This window comes from Mauremys reevesii, linkage group 1 (assembly GCF_016161935.1).
Source record: "Mauremys reevesii isolate NIE-2019 linkage group 1, ASM1616193v1, whole genome shotgun sequence".
NCBI classification, from domain to species: Eukaryota; Metazoa; Chordata; order Testudines; family Geoemydidae; genus Mauremys; species Mauremys reevesii.
In genome coordinates, this window is record NC_052623.1 from 52,588,973 (window position 1) to 52,612,080 (window position 23,108).

Consider the following 23,108-nt stretch of genomic DNA (forward strand, 5'->3'; position numbering starts at 1 on the left):
TCAACTGAAAGTTATAGGCTCAATGAAGGAATTAAAGGATGAAATTCTATGGCCTGCATTATGATGCAGGAGGTCAGACTAGATGATCATAATGGATCTGTGAATTGACATCACAGGAAGCAGTGCCTCTCACAATTAGTAACTAGAGTGCTTAATAGTGTTGCTTCTGTAAATAACAAATAGCTCAGCACTAAAAAGTGCCTTAAAAGAATGTTCCTCATGCATGTGGATTAGAGTTGTTGGGAAATTTTGTTGAAAATGAAATTTCCCTGAAAAGCATATCTTTTAAATTATCATAAAAGTTTTTTTTCCTCTATTTTCCGGCCATCGCTGGGGTGACTGTATGAGCGTGCACACTTTTGGCGTTACCATTTTTGATTAATGCACTAACTCCAAACTCGTGTCAATAAAATTTTATACCACACTGTACTGTCATATGTTCCTATGTATAAAATGCAGTTGGAATCACACACTATTAGTCTGACATGGTTCCTGATACGTGCATAACCCCCTCCCAATAGTTCCGGGTTTTGTGGGATTGTCCCGCTTTGACCCCAAAGCCTTCTGTCCTGGTTGAAGCAGTTCCTGTCCCACAGGGCTCTCTGGGCTCAGCTCCCCAATCCAGGTGTTGCAACCTGGCCCTGCTCATATAGGTCACAGCACTGCTCAGATTTGGGCCCAGCCTGCGTGGTGCTGAGACTTCAAGTGCCAAGGGCCAGGTCGCAGTGCACAGAATGGGGAACTGAACCCTGCTACCCCCATGGGACAGGAGGCAGAGCAGCCACTGCTGCGGGATGAGGGCTCACTCTGCAACTGCCCTCCCCTAGCCTGCCATCACCTGATCCTCCCCCCGACCTACTCCCCTGGAGCAGGACTTGTCCTGCTTTAGCCCCTGGGAATGTTTGGAGGTATGTGTGTGCAGAGTCCCATTGTGTCAAAATGATATTTTACTCCTAAAACTAAAATGCTGAATCAAAATAACAAATATTTCCGTAAAGAGAAAAAAATCCACATTTTTTTCTCCCAAGCACAAAGCTGTAGTGTGGTTTAGTGCTGGAACTGTAATCTTCTTATAACAGGAAAATAGTCTTGCACTGTTGGAGCAGTTCTAACGTCATAAAGTTTTTATTCTGTACTGATGATGCATTTTCAGCTTATCAAATTAGCTGGTGTCTAGTGATGACACTCCTAACCTGTATAGAAGAGAGGTTCAGGCAAAAGTCATACATTAGTGACCCGTTCGGAGTCCAAAGGATACAGTGTCACTGAGCACTACTGCAATTGATACAGCTCAAATTCTATGTCCAGAAACTGAATTCTGTCCAGCACTGGCTCTGATGGCAGTATGGCTCCTAGTGAGTCTTTACATCCACAAGGCAATTAAGAATTGTTGATTTAAAAAAAATAGATTTTTTAAAGTTTAAATTAAATACATTTTTCTTCTTAAAAATAAACCTTAATTAAATTTATATTTGAAATTTATATCCTATATTAAGGTCTAAATTTACAAAAATCTGTTGAAATTATTTAAATCAGCGGTCCCCAAACTTTTGATGGTTGTGCCCCCCCTTACACTTGTCCATGCCTACCCCACACCCTCCCCACCCCCCCGCCAGGAACGGGGCAGTGGCTGCAGGGGGGGACACAGAGGTAAGGGGACTGAGGCCGGGACCACAGCTGCGGGTGGGTCTGGGGTCGGGAGCGGTGACAACAGGGGCCGAGGCTGGGGGCAGGACCGGAACTGTAGCCAGGCTGTGGTGGGGTCAGCAGCCAGGCCAGCTGTGGCTCTGCTCCTAGCCTTGCTCCCAGCCTTGGCCCCAGGCTGGGAATGGAACCACGGCCAGCGGCTGAGGCTGGGAGCTGGCTCAGGACCAGAAACAGAGCTGCAGCTGGGCCATGGTTGGGGCTGGCAGCCGGGCCCGTGGCCAGGTGTGGAGCCGAGGCTGGGGACAGGGCCAAGGTCGGGGCTAGGAGCTGGGGATGCTGCTGGGGGCGGGGAGGGTCTGGGTAGTGCTCCCTCCTTGCCCCCTTGGGATAGTTCTGGGCTCCAGTGAGCCCCAAACTTTGGGAACCTCTGTTTTAAATACATATAATATACATTAATATGCTGCATCAATGAGCCCTCCTAAAATTGTAATGAGATAAAGGGTGCTGCTTTTTAAAATACATAAAAAATCAAGGGGAAAATATATAACGTGTGAGGTCAACTCAAGCTTTCTAAGTATGTCATAATGTCATGTACTGCATTAAATACTTAACTACATTACATAAGAACATAAGAATGGCCCTACTGGGTCATACCAAAGGTCCATCTAGCCCAGTATCCTGTCTTCCGACAGGTGCCCCAGAGGGAATGAACAGAACAGGTAATCATCAAGTGATCCATCCTCTGTGGCTCCTTTGGAGCTTCTGGCAAACAGAGGCTAGGGACACCATTCCTGCCCAACCTGGCTAATAGCCATTGATGGACCTATCCTCCATGAATCTATCTAGCTCCCTTTTCATAGAATCATAGTCACATAGAATATCAGGGTTGGAAGGACCTCAGGAGGTCATCTAGTCCACCCCCCTGCTCAAAGCAGGACCAATTCCCAACTAAATCATCCCAGTCAGAGCTTTGTCAAGCCTGACCTTAAAAACCTCTAAGGAAGGAGATTCCACCACCTCCCTAGGTAACCCATTCCAGTGCTTCACCACTCTCTGAGTGAAAAAGTTTTTCCTAATATCCAACCTAAACCTCCCCCACTGCAACTTGAGACCATAACTCCTTGTTCTGTCATCTGCTATCACTGAGAACAGTCTAGATCCATCCTCTTTGGAACCCCCTTTCAGGTAGTTGAAAGCAGCTATCAAATCCCTCCTCATTCTTCTCTTCTGAGAAGACTAAACAATCCCAGTTCCCTCAGACTTTCCTCATAAGTCATGTGTTCCAGCCCCCTAATCATTTTTGTTGCCCTCTGCTGGACTCTTTCCAATTTTTCCACATCCTTCTTGTAGTGTGGGGCCCAAAACTGGACACAGAACCCCGTTATAGTATTGGACTTCACAACCCCATCTGGCAAGGGGTTCCAGAGGTTGACAGTGCATTGCGGGAAAAAATACTTTCTTGTGTTTGTTTTAAACCTGCAAGCTATTAATTTCATTTGATGGCCCCTCGTTCTTGTATTATGAGAAGGAGTAAATAACATTTCCTTATTTACTTTCTATATACCACTCATGATTTTATAGAGATCTATCATACCCCCCTTTGGTCCCTCTTTTCCAAGCTGAAAAGTCCCAGTCTTATTAATCTCTGCTCATACGGAAGCCGTTCTATACCCCTAATCATTTTTGTTGCCCTTTTCTGAACCTTTTCCAATTCCAATATATCTTTTTTGAGATGGGGTGACCACATGCGCACGCAGTGTTCAAGGTGTGGGCATACCATAGATTTATATAGAGGCAATATGATATTTTCTGTCTTATTATCTATCCCTTTCTTGATGATTCCCAACATTGTTTGCTTTTTTAACTGCTGCTGCACATTGAGTGGATCATTTCAGAGAACTCTCCACAATGACTCCAGGATCTCTTTTTTGAGTGGTAACAGCTAATTTAGACCCCATCATTGTATATGTATAGTTAGGAACTATAGTAACCAGCTAATTAAACAATATATGCACAAACCTCTTAGAACACAAAAATTTTAATCCTGTTCTTAAAAAAGGTACATTTTATTAAAAACAAAAAGAAAGTAAATACATCTGGATCTTAGGCTATTGCTAGATTTAAAAAGAGCAAATATAATAATTAAGCTTCAAGAATGGTTTTCTTGAGGTCCAGCTTAATGACAAGCAAAAGAAGAGCATTTGGGGGTTAGCACAGAGAAAAGACGGTTACTCACCTGTAGTAACTGTTGTTCTTCGAGATGTGTTGCTCCTATCCATTCCAGTCAGGTGTGCGCGCTGCGCGTGCACGGCATCTCGGAACTTTTTACCCTAGCAACTCCGGCGGGCCGGCTGGCGCCCCCTGGAGTGGCGCCGCTATGGCGCCCATTATATACCTCAGCCGGCCCGTCCACCCCTCAGTTCCTTCTTGCCGGCTACTCCGACAGTGGGGAAGGAGGGCGGGTCTGGAATGGATAGGAGCAACACATCTCGAAGAACAACAGTTACTACAGGTGAGTAACCGTCTTTTCTTCTTCGAGTGATTGCTCCTATGCATTCCAGTCAGGTGATTCCCAAGCCTTACTTAGGCGGTGGGGTCGGAGTGAGACGTGGCGGAGTGTAATACCGCAGAGCCGAAGGCTGCGTCGTCTCGAGACTGTTGCACCAACGCGTAGTGGGAGGCGAAGGTGTGGACCGAAGACCAGGTGGCCGCTCGACAGATGTCCTGGATTGGAACCTGAGCCAGGAAGGCCACCGACGAGGCGTGCGCCCTCGTCGAATGTGCAGTGAGGCGGCACGTGAGCAAGCTCGTAGCAGGAGCTGTGATACAAGCTGTGACCCAGGAGGAAATCTGCTGGGAGGATATCGGCTCGCCCTTCATGCGGTCAGCAACCGCTACGAACAGCTGGGGCGAACGTCGGAAGGGCTTAGTCCGCTCGATGTAGAAAGCGAGGGCCCTACGGACGTCGAGGGTATGCAGCTGCTGCTCCCGAGTTGAGGCATGCGGCTTCGGGAAGAACACCGGGAGGAAGATCTCCTGGTTGAGGTGGAAGGCTGACACTACCTTTGGGAGGAAGGCCGGATGTGGGCGAAGCTGCACCTTGTCCCTATGAAAGACGGTGTATGGCGGACTAACCGTCAGAGCGCGAAGCTCAGAAACTCGTCTCGCTGATGTAATGGCGACGAGGAAGGCCGTCTTCCAGGAGAGGTAGAGCAGGGAGCACGTGGCTAAGGGCTCGAACGGAGGACCCATCAGCTTGGCCAGTACGAGGTTCAAATCCCAGGACAGGGCAGGACGTCGCACCGGCGGGTACAAGCGGTCCAAGCCTTTGAGGAAGCGGGAAACCATCTGGTTAGAGAAGATGGACCGCCCTTCCACAGATGGATGAAAGGCGGACACCGCTGCCAGGTGAACTTTCAAGGAGGAGACCGCAAGACCTTGTTCCTTCAGGTACCACAGGTAGTCGAGGATGGTAGGAACCGGGACTACGAATGGGTTGAGTCCTTGGTGATCACACCAGAGTGCGAATCTCTTCCATTTCGCGAGGTAAGTGGAGCGAGTGGAAGGTTTCCTGCTCTCCAGCAGGACTTGCTGAACTGCCGCGGAGCAGACCCTTTCCGCGTGGGTCAACCACTCAGGTACCAAGCTGTGAGATGGAGGGACTGTAGGCTCGGATGGCGGAGTCTGCCGAAGTCCTGGGTGATGAGGTCCGGCCACAACGGAAGGGGGATGGGTTCCCGAACGGAGAGCTCGAGCAGCAGGGTGTACCAGTGCTGCCTCGGCCAGGCCGGCGCTACGAGTATGACACGGGCTGTGTCCCTCCGAAGCTTCAGGAGCACTCGGTGCACGAGCGGGAACGGAGGGAAGGCGTAGAGGAGGCGATCCGTCCAGGGGTAAAGAAAGGCGTCCGACAGGGAGCCCGGGGAGCGACCCCGGTAGGAGCAAAACCGGTGGCACTTCCTGTTCCCCCTGGAGGCGAATAGGTCTATTTGGGGAAACCCCCACCTCCGGAAGATTGTGTGGACAACATCTGGACGGAGGGACCACTCGTGGGAAAGGAATGACCTGCTGAGATGGTCGGCCAACGTGTTCTGTACACCCGGAAGAAAGGACGCTTCTAGGTGAATGGAGTGGGTCACACAGAAGTCCCACAGAAGCATCGCCTCCTTGCAGAGGAGGGAGGATCGGGCTCCGCCCTGCTTGTTCACGTAGAACACCGCTGATGTATTGTCCGTGAACACTGTCACACAGCGGCCTTGCAGGTGGGTGCAGAAGGTGCGACAGGCCAGACGGATCGCTCGTAGCTCGCGGACATTGATGTGCAGGGCGAGCTCCTGGGGCGACCACAGGCCTTGGGTGTGAAGATCGCCCAGGTGCGCTCCCCAACCGAGCGCTGAGGCATCCGTGGTCAGAGTGGCGGATGGGCGAGGAGGGCGGAACGGGACTCCGGCACACACGACCTCCGGGTCGAGCCACCAGCTGAGAGACTCGAGGGTCGGCCTGGTGACCGTGACCACCATGTCGATGGGGTCTCGATGCGGCCGGTACACCGATGCAAGCCAAGACTGGAACGGGCGGAGGTGGAGTCGCGCGTACGCGGTGACATACGTGCATGAAGCCATGTGGCCCAGGAAGCGGAGGCAGGAGCGCACCGTCGTGGTCGGGAAGGTGACGAGGTCCTGAATGATGGAGACCATCGTCTGGTGTCGAGCGCGAGGAAGACAGGCCCTGGCCACCGTGGAGTCGAGGACCGCTCCGATGAACTCCACCCGTTGTGACGGAATCAAAGTGGACTTCTCGGCGTTGATGAGAAGGCCGAGCCGCCGAAAGAGGGACAGGATTTCCGACATCTGGCCCAGTACGAGATGTCGAGACTGTCCTCGAACCAGCCAGTCGTCGAGATACGGGTAGACGTGTATCTGACGACGGCGGAGGGCTGCGGCAACCACTGCCATGCATTTGGTAAACACCCTCGGTGCGGTGGAGAGTCCGAATGGCAACACGGCGAACTGGTAGTGGGTGTTGCCGACCACAAACCGGAGATAACGACGATAGATTGCGACATGGAAGTAGGCGTCCTTCATGTCGAGGGCGGCAAACCAGTCTCCCGGATCCAGAGAGGGAATGATGGTCCCCAAGGTGACCATGCGAAACTTGGGCTTGAGCAGGTACTTGTTCAGCTCGCGAAGGTCCAGGATAGGACGTAGCCCCCCTTTCGCCTTGGGGATGAGAAAATATCGGGAATAGAATCCCCTGCCCCGCCTGTCTTGAGGCACTGCTTCTATGGCACCCACGCTCAACAGAGTCTGAACCTCTTGTAAGAGGACTTGCTCGTGAGAGGGGTCCCTGAAGAGGGACAGGGAGGGTGGGTGGGAAGGAGGGGGCGAAACAAATTGAAGGCGGTATCCCGACTGGACCGTTTGAAGCACCCAGTTGTCTGTTGTTACTTGGGACCACGCCGAAAAGAAATGGGAGAGGCGGTTGTAAAATAAGGGGGAAGGATCCGGTAGGGAGAGTGATGGGCCGTCCTCGAGCATCCCATCAAAAGGCCTGCTTGCCCCCCTGAGGGGCCTTGGAAGCGGCCTGGCCCTGGTTACGGCGGTTGCCTGAAGGACGACGGCAATTTTGGGCCGGTTGCCGGCTATTGTATGGCCGATATCGCTGTTGGTAGAAGGGCCGGGAGGGACAGAGTATTTGCGTTCAACCCCACGGGCTGTAGGGGGGACGGACGCAGGCATCTGCCATAGTGTGGTGGCATTCTTCTGAATTGTCCGCACGAACCTCTGCCCCAATGACATTGGTGATGGGGTTCTCGTCCTCCTGGACCTCCGCTATAGGTAGAGCCATAGCCGCCGCCACGCGGCGGAGTAGGTCCTGGTGCGCCCTCAAGTCTATGGGCGGAGACTCCTTGGTCGACGCTCCGGCCACCGCTTCGTCAGGCGAGGACGAGGAGGATAAGCCCTGGATGACCGGCTCTGAAGATGGATCCGCTGCCGGCTCGTCAGGAGGGTCGGGCTGCGCGTGCCCCTGGGGTTCAGGTGGTATGGAACCCGCGCCTGGTGGCGAAGGGGCCAGTCGGCTGAGCGTCGCCTCCGGTACCCTACGCTCGGACGCCAGGGACCTCGGGGGGAAGGGCACCCCCGAGCCTCATAATGGGCCCAGGGAACCCAGAAGCCCCACGGCTGAGCCCCTTGAGGATGGCTCTGTGGGGTGGGCAACAGGCCGTAGCCCTCCGTCCCGGAAGCGACCGACGCGGGCCGGGATGGCCATGGAGGTGCCGAGGCGCTGACGGAGTGCGCCGCCGAATAAGGCAGTCCGTCCCCGGATGGCAGCGAAGGGCGATGTTGGTCCGCTCGGTACCGGGATGGCGACCGGGAGTGACGTCCGTCACGGTGCCGGGAGCTCGACCGGTGCCGGGAGCTCGACCTGGACTGAGACCTGCGGTGCCGGGAACGGTGTCGGGACGGGGACCTCCGCCGGTGCCGACGTGATGGCGACCTGGACCTCGTGCGACGCCAGGAGTACGACCGGTACCGCGATGACGAGCGGTACCGGGACTGCGACCGACGTCTCGACGGCGATCGGTACCGCGATGGCGAGCGGTGCTGAGATCGCGAGCGACGGGACGGAGATCTTCCATGGGACCGGGAACGTGACCGGGACCGGGTGTGCCGTCCATGTCGCCTGTCCAGAGAGGGCGGCCGGGTCATTCTGGCCGGCTTTCCCGCCGACATGACAGCCCGCACCGGCGGTGCCGGGGGCCGGAGGCTCGGTGCCTCTATGAGCTGAATCAGCTCTCGCGCCGAAGAGAATGTCTCCAGCGTCGACGGCAGCCGGGGCTCAACCACGGTCGGTACCGGGGAGCGTGGCGGCGCCGGACTCGACGGGCCTTGCGGCGCCGGAGTCAAAGGCCCGGTGCATGACTTGTGCACGATCACCGCGGGGGCCGCAGGCGGCGCAACCGCTTTCGCCGAGTCCTCAGCGCGGGCCTGGGCAAGCGCTTTCGCCAGCTTCTGTCTCTTAGAAGGCGAAAGCGAGCGGTGCCGGGACTTCGTAGCCGCTTTCTGAGGCTGCGGTGCCGCGGAGCCTGAGTGGCTCGGTGCCGCCGGTGCGCTCTGCACCGAGGAAGCTCGCGGTGCCGGCGCGGACGGTGCCGGGGGCTGAAGCGACGCTTCCATCAGGAGCTGCTTTAAGCGGATATCCCGTTCTTTTCGAGTCCGCGGTTTGAAGGTGGAACAGAGCGAACACTTATCTGTTCTATGTCTTCACCCAGGCAACGGAGGCAGGCGTCGTGTGGGTCTCCAACAGGCATAGGCCTCTGGCACGCTGCGCAGGGCTTAAAGCCCGGTGCCTTGGGCATGAGCCCGCACCGGGGAAGGCAAAGGGGGAAACCCCCCCTTTTACCTTATCTTATCTAAACACTAACTATCTAACTAACAAACTGTAAAACTAATCACTAATCTAACTATGTACAAACAAGAAGCAAGAGCTAGGGTTGTGTAGGACAGAGAGCACTCCACAGTTCCAACTGGCCGTCACGGGCGGTAAGAAGGAACTGAGGGGCGGACGGGCCGGCTGAGGTATATAATGGGCGCCATAGCGGCGCCACTCCAGGGGGCGCCAGCCGGCCCGCCGGAGTTGCTAGGGTAAAAAGTTCCGAGATGCCGTGCACGCGCGGCGCGCACACCTGACTGGAATGCATAGGAGCAATCACTCGAAGAAGAAGTCCACAAGCCATAAAGAAATCAAAGAGATAAACCTAATTGTGTCTTCCTAGACATTTCCTGATCTACTTACATATCTGGGGTTTCAAATGAGTAGTTTCCAGGTATGATTTAATGATTTTTCATACTTGGCGCAAGCTCTTACAGCATAGTCCAGCCCAGTCCCTGCTCTCCGGGAGAACAACCACAGACAGACAAAAGGGGAGTCTTGTTTCAATTTTAAAAAGTTCTAGCCTTCCCACTCTTTTGGCTCTTTTGGCCAGGTGCCCATTCACTTCCTTTTACCTATGCATGCAGTCAGACTCTTTAACCCTTTACAGGTAAAGCAAGTAGAGAACAGTTACTGAGAGGGATTTTATAGCTAACTGGCTTGCTGGGTGTCCATAAAAGGGAGCTACCCTGCCCCCCTCATTCATCACAGTAGCCAACGGGAACTCAGAAATAAAATTCCTAAATCCTTCTTCAAAGTGTCAGATTCCCTTTACCAGCTCATTTGAAAATGTGTGTATGTTGTGGGGGGAATGGGCGAAAGATCCCAGACCTTTCCGTGTTTACCCCAGATAAAAATAAAATAAAAGGTGTGCCCCAAAGTCTCATACAGTATTACTGCTTTCTAGATTTCTCCCTGTAACAGGGTGTCAGGTTCTAGAACCCCATGCTGTGTTTGTCACATCACTAGTGATGGGAGCTTTCCTGTTTGTTAGGGTGTCCCAAACTCCCACCCCTTGGCCTTGGGATGGAAAACCATACTCATCTTCCCACTATGGCCAAATCTCTTGGCTTGCTTCTGCAACCATTGGGGAGGTAAGAATTTACCCAGGAATAATTACAACATGGAGATAGATTCCCAACACTTTATATGATACCTAGTTGGTAAGGAACAGCCGTAGAACTTGACAAACTCAGTAGCAGGTTGTGGCAAAAAGTTTGTTTTTGCATTAACAATAAGGGGGAGACGCCAAGAAGGGACTAAAGTCCCAGCTGTACAAAGACTTGTGCACATATTTAACTTTACTGTCCTGATTATTCCCATTGGTTTCAACCAGGAGTTTGAAGAGCAGCAATTGAGAGGGAGCAGAGAGCTCAATTAAACCTCTCCTCATCATCACCCAGAGGGAGCCCCTTCTCTGCTACACCAGTCAGGAGAGAGACAACCTTTTGTTAAAACCTTTGGCTGTTCTACTCTAAAATTACATAAGAGGGAAAAATGGGAAAAATCTTTAACATCTCTCTATTACTGAGTTTTGTCTTCCTACAAACCACTTTTACAGGTGAAAAGATATATACTTAAAGATAATTGGAAAGCACTGTTCTTTCCCTTTATATTGTAAAACTGTATGCATGATATTGCAGGCTAGTAGAGGGATTATTGTGTAAAATGGTTGTGCAAATCTCCACCTCTTGTCTAGCAAGCATCCAAGCATGTCTTTGTGTAATAGGATTTAAAATATTACAAAGTATATCCATTCTGTTGTGTCTTATTCACCATTGGTAAAGAATTATATGGAAAGATCAGGTGTTTTAGTGACATCACATCATCAGAATTTGGGCATAGAGAGAGGAGTTTGAGTAGCCATAGGAGAGTATTTAGGCTGGAGCTGTAAACCCACAATGAGCAGCCACTTTAAGGAACAAGAATCATTGCATTCAGTGCAAATACTGCAAAGACTTAAGGCTTGATTCTCCATCGCCTTGCACCCTGAGGCAGATTAAGATTTATTGGGGCCCTGGGTGCAAAGAACATTTGGGTCCCCCCCTTCTTCTGTGCCCACCCTCTGCTCCTCCCCTTTCCCCCAAGGACCTGATCTGGCTGGAAGGCAGGCCATGGTCAGAGCTGCCCCCGGAGCCCGGGCTGCTGTGGGGAGCACTTGACCCTCCACCTGCCCTGGGCAGTGCACCCTGGGGGGGCAGGGATGTGGGCCAGGGGCTGTTCTCAGATATCCCAGTCCCTTGCCCAGGGTAGGTGGAGAGTCTGGGGCTCCCCAGAGCTGCCTGAGTTCCCTGGGCGGCTCTTACAATAGCATAGCGTGACCATATATCCATTTTGGCTGGGACAGTACCCTTTTTAAGCCCTGCCCCAGATGTCCTGACTGGTAAAACTGGGCATTTGTCCCATGTGCTCTTGCGAACTGATCATCAGTTGGCAACAGCAAATGGGACAAATCCCAGTTTTGCCAAAAAGGGGGTGGGAGGGGAGGTGAGCCACGAGGCTTGGGCCAGCCCTGCCCAGGGGATGAGCAGAGCTCGGGCAAATGGCTTGGTCCACATGCGGGAGGAGGAGGGCTTAGGCCAGCTCTGCATGTGGGAGCGGGGAGAGGGCTTCAGGCCAGTTCTTTGCGGGGTGGAGAATATACTTACCCTATGATAGCCTGGCTCCGGCTTCTGGCCAGGGGGTGGGGCATCAGAAGGAAGAGGAGGAGCAGGGCAACAGGACCCTGGGGGAAAGGAGGAGCAGGGGATGGGATCAGAGTTCTGGTGTTCTTGTAGGGGCCCCCAAATTGAGTGGAACCCCTGGGCAAGAGCCCCTGTGGTCCTATGTGGTAATCCACAACTGAAAAACCCTGTGTAGTCATTATGTACAATGATGTAGTCAGTATGTACAAAGTGGGTCTAAAACTACCTGTGGTGGAAGTTTGTGGAGAATTCTGATTTGTTAGCATTTTATACACATTTTAGACATATGTAAATAACTTCATTGGGGCAATGCAGTGCAGACTCAAACTCATAGCCACTAAACACAGTAGATAAAATAACACAGGGTGGGTAAGTACATGCCAGGCTTTGCCAGTTGCATAATGAGGAGAAGAAGAAAAAAGCTTCAGGATCCTGTGGTGACTTCTCTTTAGCTATTCTGAGTTTTGGGAATTCCTTCTTCTCTACCCCGAAACAAGTGGTGTGTAACAAGATCATCATTCTAGATAACCAGATTGCATTACAAATCTGAAATAGACTTCAGATATTTTAAGCTGTACTTGAGCTTTTCTTTTGGAGCATAGCATTTTGAATAAGACCTCCCCATTACTTATCTGATAATGTCCAAAGGCCCTAATATGCTAGATGCTGTACGTCCACAAAGGCGTAGATGGTCCTTGCCCAGAAGAATTTACATTATACTTTGAAACAAAACACAACAAATGAATGTAAGAAACTGTAGGAGACACGTAGGAAAGGGAGGATGAGAGTAATGGCAATAAGATCATATAGCTATCTTGTTTAGCTATGTGCACAACTTGATACTTCCAAATAATTTGAAAGTTGTTTTTTTGTAAGTTGTTGATAGGTAGATAGATATAATCTGTCCCTACTCACTACTCAACTTAGCCATTATTAGATATCTGATTTCTTGGAACGCTTGCAGCAGAAATGGGTCTTGAGGAGAAGGTAGTAGCTTTTGGATTAGTTCATGGAGGCCATTTCATGCATAAAGTCAGTGTGGAGGAAAGTGCGTAGATGTTTGGAACAACACGGGAATTGGTATGCTGGGTCAGACCCAAGGCCCATCGAGTTCAATAGCTAGTCTCCCTAAGAATAGCAAGTTCCAGAAGTAATAGGAAGGTGTAAGACATCCACATTTGGTCTAACACTGATCTTTAATAGATAAAGATTGGCTCACACCCTGAAGCAGGAAGTTTAATATCCCTTCCAAAAATTTTGATAGCATTAACTATTTGTGAGAGAATGGACATTTGAAATTGGTATGTTGGATGGAGCAAAGGGGGCAACACAATCAGAGGAATACTTATGGTGGAGAATACAGTAGCTAGACTTCTAAGGTGTTAATGTCCAAATAGGTCAGTCAGAAAGGAAGAAACTTTAATAATTAAGAAAACAAAAAGGAAAGAGTTTTTAAAAAAGAATGAACAACTCCTGGGTTCTGTTTGCTCTGGTGTGGACTCTGGTAACATAGAACCAATAATTTAAGCAGCCTTTCATTGTTGGTACCCATCCTGTCTCTCAATCTGGGCATCCAAAAATCGAGGCACTCAAAACCAGTGGCCATTTCTGAAAATTTTAGCTGTGGGACCTCTTCGTATTCCCAGGCATATTGGGACATTTGTCAAGCATGTTAATTATTATTATTTTATACACACACACACAAAAGAGTTTGTAACAAAACTAGGAAGGGAAAAATGCTGGTTTACAGGTACATCACAGGCCTGTTCTCACAGGAAAATAACTTGCCAGGAAGCTGAGTAGGGTGTAGAGCAGTGAGAGGATGCTACTCAAATAGCTGTATGGTTGCTGATCCATGTAGGCTATATAAGCTTTGCATATTGTGCAGCTACAGAATCTGCACCCTATTTTCAGTGAGGCTTGCACCTTTTTTGTGTGTTACCCAAACCTACTCTAACTGGTAAAATTGCAGATTTTAAACTGGGTTTGTAGGATGGACTTAGAAATGTATATTGTTTGTGGTGGGTCTGGGAGAGCAGTAGAAGTTCATCCCTGGTTGACTGATACTACTTGTGACTATCAGTCAGCTAGAAAAAATGTTTGAAGCAACTACAGATTCCTAAGTGCGTACATCCAGTCTAACCGCTTCAAAACAAAGCACAACCAAGAAAAACAGCATTTGTAACAGTTTGTCTCCTCAGAGCACTGTTCCAACATTAAGTAATCTTCCAGGGCACCCCTGGAGGTACTGTAGGTTGATTTTATTATCAGCCATATTTTACAGATGAGAAGCTGAGTTACAGATCACTTACGACTTGCCCAAGATGCTCATCAGTTCAATGTCCAAGCCAAGATTAGAACAAAGGTGTTAAAATAAATATTGTAAAATAATATTCTTATTAAAATACTTTAAATTATTGGTATCCAAATCCCCTAGTTGTCTGATATAGTTTCTTTGAAAGTGAGTAAGCACATCTGTCTTATTACTTACTACACTTCTATTTTCAGTTTATGAGTGTTTAAGCTAATCTCTCTCACCAACAGAAGTTGGTCCAATAAAAGCTATTACTTCAACCACCTTGTCTCTCTCTGTCATTAGTCAGCCATCTTTATTCTGTTTCTTTGCTTATGTTATGCTTTTTACCACTAAGTGGCAGTATATTGACATATAATTATAAACAGAAGATAAAATGGTGCAGCAAAACTATAACTGGATTGAGACATAAAAACTGAACAGTATTACTGTCACCTTAGTTTACAACCTATCAGACATAAATGGTTTTAGCTTAATGACAATCATTTTGTTTTGTGCATAGGTTCAGTATAAATCTATATTTTGAATTTGGATTTTGGCAAGTTGAATTTCTCTTTTACTATGTAGCAATCATGGATGCCTGTATAAGTATACAAATTCAAATGGACTCAGATGAAATTTGTGATCTGAATTTCAAGTGAGGACACTAATAATACAACACATGTGCATACAGCGTGCTTAACGCTTAGTTTGACTTGTTTAGTACTATGCAAATTTTTGTATTTGGTAAATCTAAATTGGATGCATTTGAGAGGCAGAAAAAAAGGCTCTGCTAAATATTTTAATGTGAGGAAAGTGAAGACTTCGTAATTCATAAAGGCAAAGGTTGCCCATTTGAAATGAATGAAATTCTTGCAGATGGGCTGGGGCTAGAAACATTACACACTGTATTATGAACTCCATTATGTTTGTTTTGTGATATAGTAGATTTTTAATTTGCTTTCAAAAACTAATTAAATGAAACAGTTCTAAAAAGAATCATAATGTAGCAAAAAACTAAAAAAAATTGTCTTCTCCAGCTCTATTGGTTATAATTTTGAGAAGTGTGTTGTCTTTTAGTTGCCTTTTGTCCTACAGTTTAGTCAAAAAAGTATAAATTTATTATACTGATTTAGCAGGGTGTATTCCTGTGGGGAAATGGTTAATATGGGTTAATTTAGTTTGGAAAAAGTGTCTGGAGATCTTTGAAAGTAAATATATGATTCTAAATATAGACAGTTTAATTTCTCTACAACAAAATATATCATCATTGTGCTGTCACACATTCCCATCTCTCCTCTCCTCCAACGGTGCCAGCCTCCATCACTTTTTTGTCCACTTCCCCCATGAGCACCTTTATACTTTCTTCCATGCTACTCTTTACTCATAGAATTTCCTCCCCAGATTAATTCGTAAAGCCAGTATACTGGTTCTTGATCTTCTTGATCTTTCCTCAAGACCCACTTGCACCATGATGTCTGTGATAGCTTACTAACTGATAATACCTATGCTGGTACTTTAAATAAACAAGTAACTTAAGTGCGTGCTTCAGTGTTTTGAGGGTCAGGGCTGGAGGGCCCAGACCAGTGGTCCCCAACACAGTGCCCACGGGCGCCATTGCACCTGCTGGGGCATTTATGTGTGCCTGCCTAGTGCCCAGCAGGGGAGAGAAGCTGAGGTCCCACGCCTGCCGGGGACAGAGAACTCCAGGGCTGCAGGCTGTGGGCGCCGGCTTTCTCTTTTCCTGGCAGGCGCGGGGCTGCGGCTTCTCTCCGGCTTCTCCGGGGCTGCAGGCTGCGGGCGCTGGTGTTCTCGGTCCCCAGCAGGCGCCGGGCCCTTCTCTCCAGCTTGGAAGCTGGAGAGAAGACACAGTCCCGCCCCTGCCGGGGACAGAGAACTCCGGGGCTGCAGGCACCGGTGTTCTCAGTCCCTGGCAGGCGCTGGGCCATGGCTTAAGCCGGAGAGAAGCCGTGGCCCCACGCCTGCCGGAGACAGAGAACTCCGGGGCTGCCGGCTTCATTGTATGTTAAAGTAAGAATAATAAATATATTTGGACCAGCAGTTAAACAATGTTTTACTTTTTTAAAATAAATAAGATGAAAACTGTTTATGATATATATTTTGTAAAAACTTTCTAATTTTTTTTATAGGTAGATAAAAAAGAGCAAATTCAAATGGTAAGGTGAAAGAGTAATTGCCGCATAATTTAATTTAATACCTTTTACATGTAAAATTACTCTTTTTATCTTAGCGATTCATATATTATGTAATATTAAATATTATGTTTTTCGTATTATTTAATGTACAAATACAAAATAAGCCTTGAAAAATTGGTGGTGCCCGCCACACTCTTCTGAAAACATGAATGTGCTACTGGCCACAAAAAGGTTGGGGACCACTGGCCCAGACTGACACCTTGCATGATTAACCCCTAGATCTGACTCCAAGCCCTAGATCAGCCAATCCAGAATACCAGTTTTATACTATGACAGCGTATTAGATAGTGCATATGTCTGCTGACAAATACAAACACTATGGTTTATCAGTGGGGATTGAAACAAGGTAATTAAGGATCAAAAGCACAATCCCCTGCTACCTGTGGCTTAAGGAGTCATTCTGTTAGTAGAAATCAAGGATCAGTTTTAATTATTAGTAGCTGCCACTAGAGGGAGATACATTCAAGTACACTAATCCGCTGTATTACACATACACAAAACTCACAAATCTAGTATATACTTAGTTTGCTCCTATGGTCTGCTTCAGACATGGTCCTGAGAGGTAGGGTGACCATACATTCCATTTTGGCAGGAACAGTCCCCTTTTTAAGCCCTGTTTCTGACATCCTGACTTTTTTGGCAAAACTGGGCATTTGTCCTGTTTTGCCAGAAAAGTGGGGTGCACCCTCCTGGGGCGCACAGAGGAATATTAGGGGGGGGGGTAAGCGGCAACTTTTGGAGGAGGGATAGGAGCCTGGATGATGTGTCTCTCCTATGCCCTGCCCCTCCAATCAGGGAGTAATGGGATGTCATGTGCTCACTCTGCTGCCCAATCAGTGGGCAGCGCAGTCAGGGCCCTAATTCAAACTCTTCTCCGGTTGGGCCATGGAGCCATGATCTGTGGGCCCTAGGCCCTATTGGGCAACCCAGTTGGTGAGTGAATGACCAGGTCCCGCAGCATCTGCTTGTGCCAGGGCACCAAACATGGCATGGCCTGCCCCTCAGCCCCTTCTTTCCCCCCCAAGTGGTCCCTGTAGCCCGTACCCGGTCTCATTTCTTCCCCATCCACTGTCCTTCAGAGCCGGTCCCCAAAACCCTGTACATCCTCCCACCCCAACAGGCTTCTTTTCTTCCCCAGTCTGCCTCCAATAGCCCACTTCTGCCACATCCCAGCAGGGGTACCATTTAAGGAGGGCATCTCCCCACACCCAAGTTTTGTATCACTGCCTGGGAGCAACTCCCCCACCCTCTGGTCCTCCATCACTTGTTCGCTCCTTTCCCCACTCCTCTCACTGGCTGGGAGTGACCTGCCCCCTGTCATTCACTCCTTCCCCCTTTCCTCCCCAGCCAGGAGTTGCCAACCCTCAGTCTGAAATGGCAGTTCTGTATCCCAGCCGCCCCCCACTTCTCCAGGGCTGCTCTCTGGAATCTCCTTGGTCCCTCCCACTACCTGAAGGCGCCTTCCTGCACATCTGCTATCCCAGCCCCCAAAGGGACATCATACTGCTAAAATGGATCATAGTCCAATAGCTTCATCTCCTGGCTATGAGCCCAAAAGTACTTACACCCATACACTCACACCCTGCTTTGCTGCCCAGATCCCAGCCCATCCCCATTCCTCTTCCCTCTTTCCCCCATCTCTGCTATTTGGCTCTATTAGAGGCATGGAGGAACGTTTGTGGGAGTGCGAGGGATGAGTGGTAACGCTAGGCAGCTCAGGCCAGCCCCACACATCCCACTTTCAGTTCAGGGAAATATGGTCACCCTACTGAGAGGCCTCCGCTACTTCTTGTGTTTAGCCTCAAATTGCACTTTCTTTGTGTTCAGAATGTAAAAGTCTTGGCACCACATAGTTCCCTCCACATTAAAGCTAAAATGAGCTTTAGAGATTGTATCTGATCAGGCTGCAGGCCTATGCTGTACTCACAGCTTCATTTAAGTGGAGCTGTTTTAAGAATTCTTGTAAGTATTGCTTAGAATATACAGTTCTTAACTGCATACATGACTCTTTATCATAGACAGTAATAATGAAGATTTAAACACACTATGGATTTTTTCCCATTCTTTTTCTCTTAACTGGGTAATTGTTTTTGAAGACTATTTTCAAAAGTTTAGTAGGAGAACATCTGTTTATGGCAATCACAGTAGTTGGTGCATAGAGTACTGACCCTGAGCGCATCATTGATTTTCATGTAGGGCTAGTCCCCTAAGCCTCCCATATGCTGAAGACCATTTCTACTGTTGGTGCTATTCCAGATGGTGGGGTTAGTCCCTTTGCCCATGACTCCTGGATATCTGCTCTCCAAAAGGCCCGGAGAGCACAGGAAGTGGACAAGACAGCAGGAGAATAGGGGCTGGCTTGAAGGTAGTTGTACATGACTGAAATAGGCAATTTATCATGGCAGATCTGTGAAAATACTCAGATTCTTGATCTTTTATTTCCTTTTTATGGTAAAAATGTTATATTAGGACTCTTTAATATACACACTATCATAGACAAAAATGTGTACACTATGTTCCTGGTATACTGTAAATACATAGGACTCTAAAATTAATCAAAAAAGAGTTCTTTTACACCTCAAGATTCTGTGTTGTGCTAGTCAGGTTATCAGCTACTGAACTACATAATTAATAAGATTCTGAGATACCAGAAATTAATTTAATGTGGAAGAAAGCAGAACCTATGTATTTTTAAAAACCTTAGCCCAGTTAAAGCCAATTTGGAAAATTTATTTTGGATCTGAAGTGGAATGCTGCTGTTACTGCCATTTCAGATAGTTGCAGCTGTTTTAGGAATGTTTCCGAGATGTTGCCAAAAATGTGCTGTTATCTCTAGATGTTCTAATATTAGAGTGAAATTTATATTGAAAAACATTTAAATAGGATCAAAATACATTTAAATACATCTTCAGATCTGGTGTTTTATATTTCAAGTTCCTTTAATAATAAGATTCAGTATGATTTTAACTGGCTATACCTGATATATTTTTTTCTTTTAAATAAGTAAGTTGATCAGAAGCTAAACTCTAATGTGATTGTTAATTGAGTGGATCATGCTATTTGAAGCATCATTGATAAAAGAATAAATATCAACTAACAGTATAAAGTAAATCTGATTTTAACAAAGAGGTTGAATACAGTAAAATAAAGGACTGTAATAAAGTAGTGGGATAGTTGTTTCTCTGGTGGTTGGGTTCCTATCTTGTCTGAGAAAGCTCAACAATGCCTTGAATTGTCATCTTTGTATTTTCTTCTGAGACCAGTAGGCACAATGTAAAAAGATCTTTTTCTATGTGTATTTTTGCATTTGCTTGGGAAAAAAAGTATAAGTTCTAGAATGATGATTTTTGTTGGCTTTTTCCCTAATATTCTATGTATTTTATGAAACATTTTGGTGTAATTATGCATTTTTCAGGGGAAACTAATCTGATAAAATGCATATCGCTAGGAATTTAAATCTGAAGATAATTTTTTCTGTACACTTGATTGAACCAAGTTTCTGAAAATCCAACAGTTCACAATGTTGTTGTATGAATCCACTATAGAGATGCTATATGTCTGTTTAAACATTATAGGATAGTACACTATTTATTCCACTAGGTGAGAGAAGAAATAATGGTAAAACCAGGCAAACAGAAATCAGGAAATATGATACCAAGAACTCGGGAAGCAAAAAGCCACTGGAAAACTGATGCTGCTTCTTCATTATTAGCAAATTGTGCATACTGATGTATTGTGATTATTAGAAAATTTTAAGAAAAAGGTAAATTATAGCTATAATCAAATTTAGTGTAGACTATGCAGAGGGTGAAATAAGCAACTAGCTGCCTGTTTTATTTTCCAATATGAATTCAGCTTTCTGTCTCTTATCTTATAAAAGTCTAACTCAAGACAAAAATAACATCAAACTGAGATTCTTCTTTAGCTGTGAAAGAAAAGAACAACCAACCATTTAAATGTCTGGTTGTTGTGCAAGTGCTTCCCTTCTGCAACTGGGCTGACTGATGGGCTTTTTAAAAACGTCACTGCAATCAGATAGATGGGTGCAGCTTTGCTTTACCGCAGCATGATGCAGTTGTGTCTAATACAGTGTTTTGTTCTTGGAAACAGACTGAAGGGAAGCAGCTGACCAGAACACATATACAATACTGGTTAGAGGTTTTTCTAAAAAGAAAAGAATAACAGAACCTGTGAAATTCCTTCAGCTGCAGAAGAGACATTCTCAGTAGGGCTTCAAGTTGATACTCTGTGTTTGCTTGCAGGAGGAGGTGCATACGATCAGTCTATCAGTCTCTAATGGAAAAAGCCTTCAGATAGGCAGATTGCACGCTATTAGAAGGCCAGCTCAAACACCCTTCAAGGAGACATTCTAATTGTTTTATACAACAGCTGCTTTGGTACAGTACATATATTAAATGGAGCCTATGGAAAAGCTGCAAAAATCTGATTCATTGTGGAATGGAGAACATGAAAGCTCCTATTGAATGTCTGCAGGGTGGGGAAAAAAATACAGCAAATAAAGCTAAGTACCAGCCCTGAAGGAGGAGCAGAGGACGAGAATCTCATGGTGTGGTGTTGTTGTTATTGTTGTATTAAATGAGGGCTTACCTACCACGGAAGAAGTTGATCTACAGAGACTTCATTTCCTCTTCTGACCCCTCGTTTACATCACTAACTGGTGACAGTTCCATCTACATACACAGTACCTGCCACTTCAACTGCTCAGAATTATAGAAGCCTCTTTGTATGCAGCAGACATGGCTAGCCAGCAGGATTCAGGCTTCTTTGAAATCAGTATCAAATATTTACTGAAATCCTGGAGCAATAGTGAGTAGCAGAAGAGTAATCTTTTAATATTGTACATTGATTGATAGACAGTAAGGATAAGCAAAATAATAAAATCTTACATTTACTATATGTTTGTGTTATTAGTGAAACAAATAATTTTTGCTTTAATCTTCTATAAAAATGAAAATGTCACAGATTTAAATAGCTTTCATTAACTGCAAATATGGCAATGAGATTATACTAGGTTATGCTTGATTGAATTCTCAAGTTAGGCTGCTTTCAGTGCAGTGCATTAATGGTAGTGCATTAAAACAACATTTCCTGCCTAGATGTTTGTTTGATTTGTTCAGGCTTTATCTAAATATTGTAGGTGATTTTTAATCAGAGGGGTGTGGCATTGTTTTGAAATATTTTGTATTTGTTTTATCCTTGTATCATGTGAACAAAAAAATGGACTGCTTATGTTCCAGATCTGCAAGTCATCACTGTAATATTGTAAAAGCCAAAAATATATATATATAGGTACTTAGCTTTGTTTCCCCTTCCTTTATGCTTTATTCCTTTATGATTCAAACTTGTTTGAAACATTAGTGTAAAAAAGGTATCAGGATGTATATCTAATCCAAACCGAAGCTTTATAAAATGTAAACAAATGAGATTATAGTCTTCTTTAATTATTTCTCTATTCATGATGCTAATAATTTATCACTATGTATATCAATCAGGCTTATTTTTCAGGAATGCATTGTAATATAATGTATTATGATGTATAAGATCTCAAAGTAGAGGCAATGGTTGTAAATATTGTCACATCAGAGTCAGGCCTCTAGATTCTTACTTCTGATACAGATTTAATTTTTATTTAAAATATATACATATATGTTATATTCTCTTTTCACATTAGCAACTGTTAGTAGTGGCAGACTCAATACATTAACAGTTTAAAAAATATAGAACACAGTTTCTCTGGAAAAATCCAGTTTGGATTCATTACTGCATACGTAACCATCATCCCAATATCTATAATTAAATACCTCCTGAATAAAATGGTGTGTTAGATACTATAGTATATAAAATTATACCTCTGCAGGCATTGTTAGTGCCTGACATACATCTGATAACCTGTTAAGAAATGTAAAAAAACCCCTAAATATGTATTGTACTAGGATATCCATCTCTAAATGATATCCATAGAAACCATGTTTTTTTCAGGTCAATTTCAACCATAGGGCTTGTCTGAATCAGTTTTTCTACCACAAGTGTGAAACCATTAGGGAATAATACTGTTACCTAAACAGTATTTCTTGATTTGCTATAATCCTACACCATTTTGCACATGTTCATTTCATTTAGAATCTATGACATAATAAGAATTAGATGATGAATTTAGTATTATTTTGCTTTTGAACTATTAATTGATTAAAGGAAACAAAAGTATATGTTGTAACAATGGGTGTCATAACTAATTACAGTCAGTGTTATGAAAATAAAGAAAAATAAATCATTTTGAGGGTAGGGAAATTGTCATAACTGGATCCTGTTTCTTTTTAAAAATACAATAATAATAAGGGCCAGGTGATATTATCCCTTACATTGTTTTAATCATAAGAGGTAAGAACATAACACTGTTACAGTATTATGAAGATGGATATAATTTTTTTAATTTCTAAATTGCTGATACCACAGATTATTTTCCTAGGAAAAAAATATTTTGGAGTAACTAATGCATTCCTAAACTGAAATTAGAAGTCCTTAAATGAAAGTCAGTATTTTTCTGTTTTAGAAAAATTAAATTGATATATCCAGTATCATTATTTCTGCCATTCCTTCGCAGATAAATGGTGTTTTCTACTGTACTTCGATTAAACATTGAGGAAATCCAGTCAGTTAATCCAATTTTATTTAAAGTTGTTGCCAGACTATCTACTTGCAGTCTGAAACAATGTTTATGAAATTGTACATATTTTCTGTGGTTGAACAATAAGCTATTTGATCAGAAAATTCTAGGGAGTTCAAAAGATTTGGGGCGCTATTAAACTCTGTTAT

At 45.8% G+C, this 23,108-nt stretch overlaps 1 protein-coding gene across 3 annotated transcripts in view; it reads left to right on the forward strand.

The window, feature by feature from the left end:
* The window catches only part of FRY (FRY microtubule binding protein), a 385,515-nt gene that overhangs the window by 81,791 nt on the left and 280,616 nt on the right, over positions 1–23,108 (forward strand). For 2 of the 3 annotated variants that reach the window (XM_039535008.1, XM_039535030.1), the window contains exon 5: positions 20,537–21,101. In XM_039535008.1, coding sequence (XP_039390942.1) covers positions 21,032–21,101 — 70 coding nt within the window. In that variant the 5' untranslated portion in view covers positions 20,537–21,031. Of the gene's footprint in view, positions 1–18,530; positions 18,640–19,874; positions 20,038–20,536; positions 21,102–23,108 lie in introns of all 3 variants that reach the window. The other variant, XM_039535002.1, reaches the window with a different exon arrangement.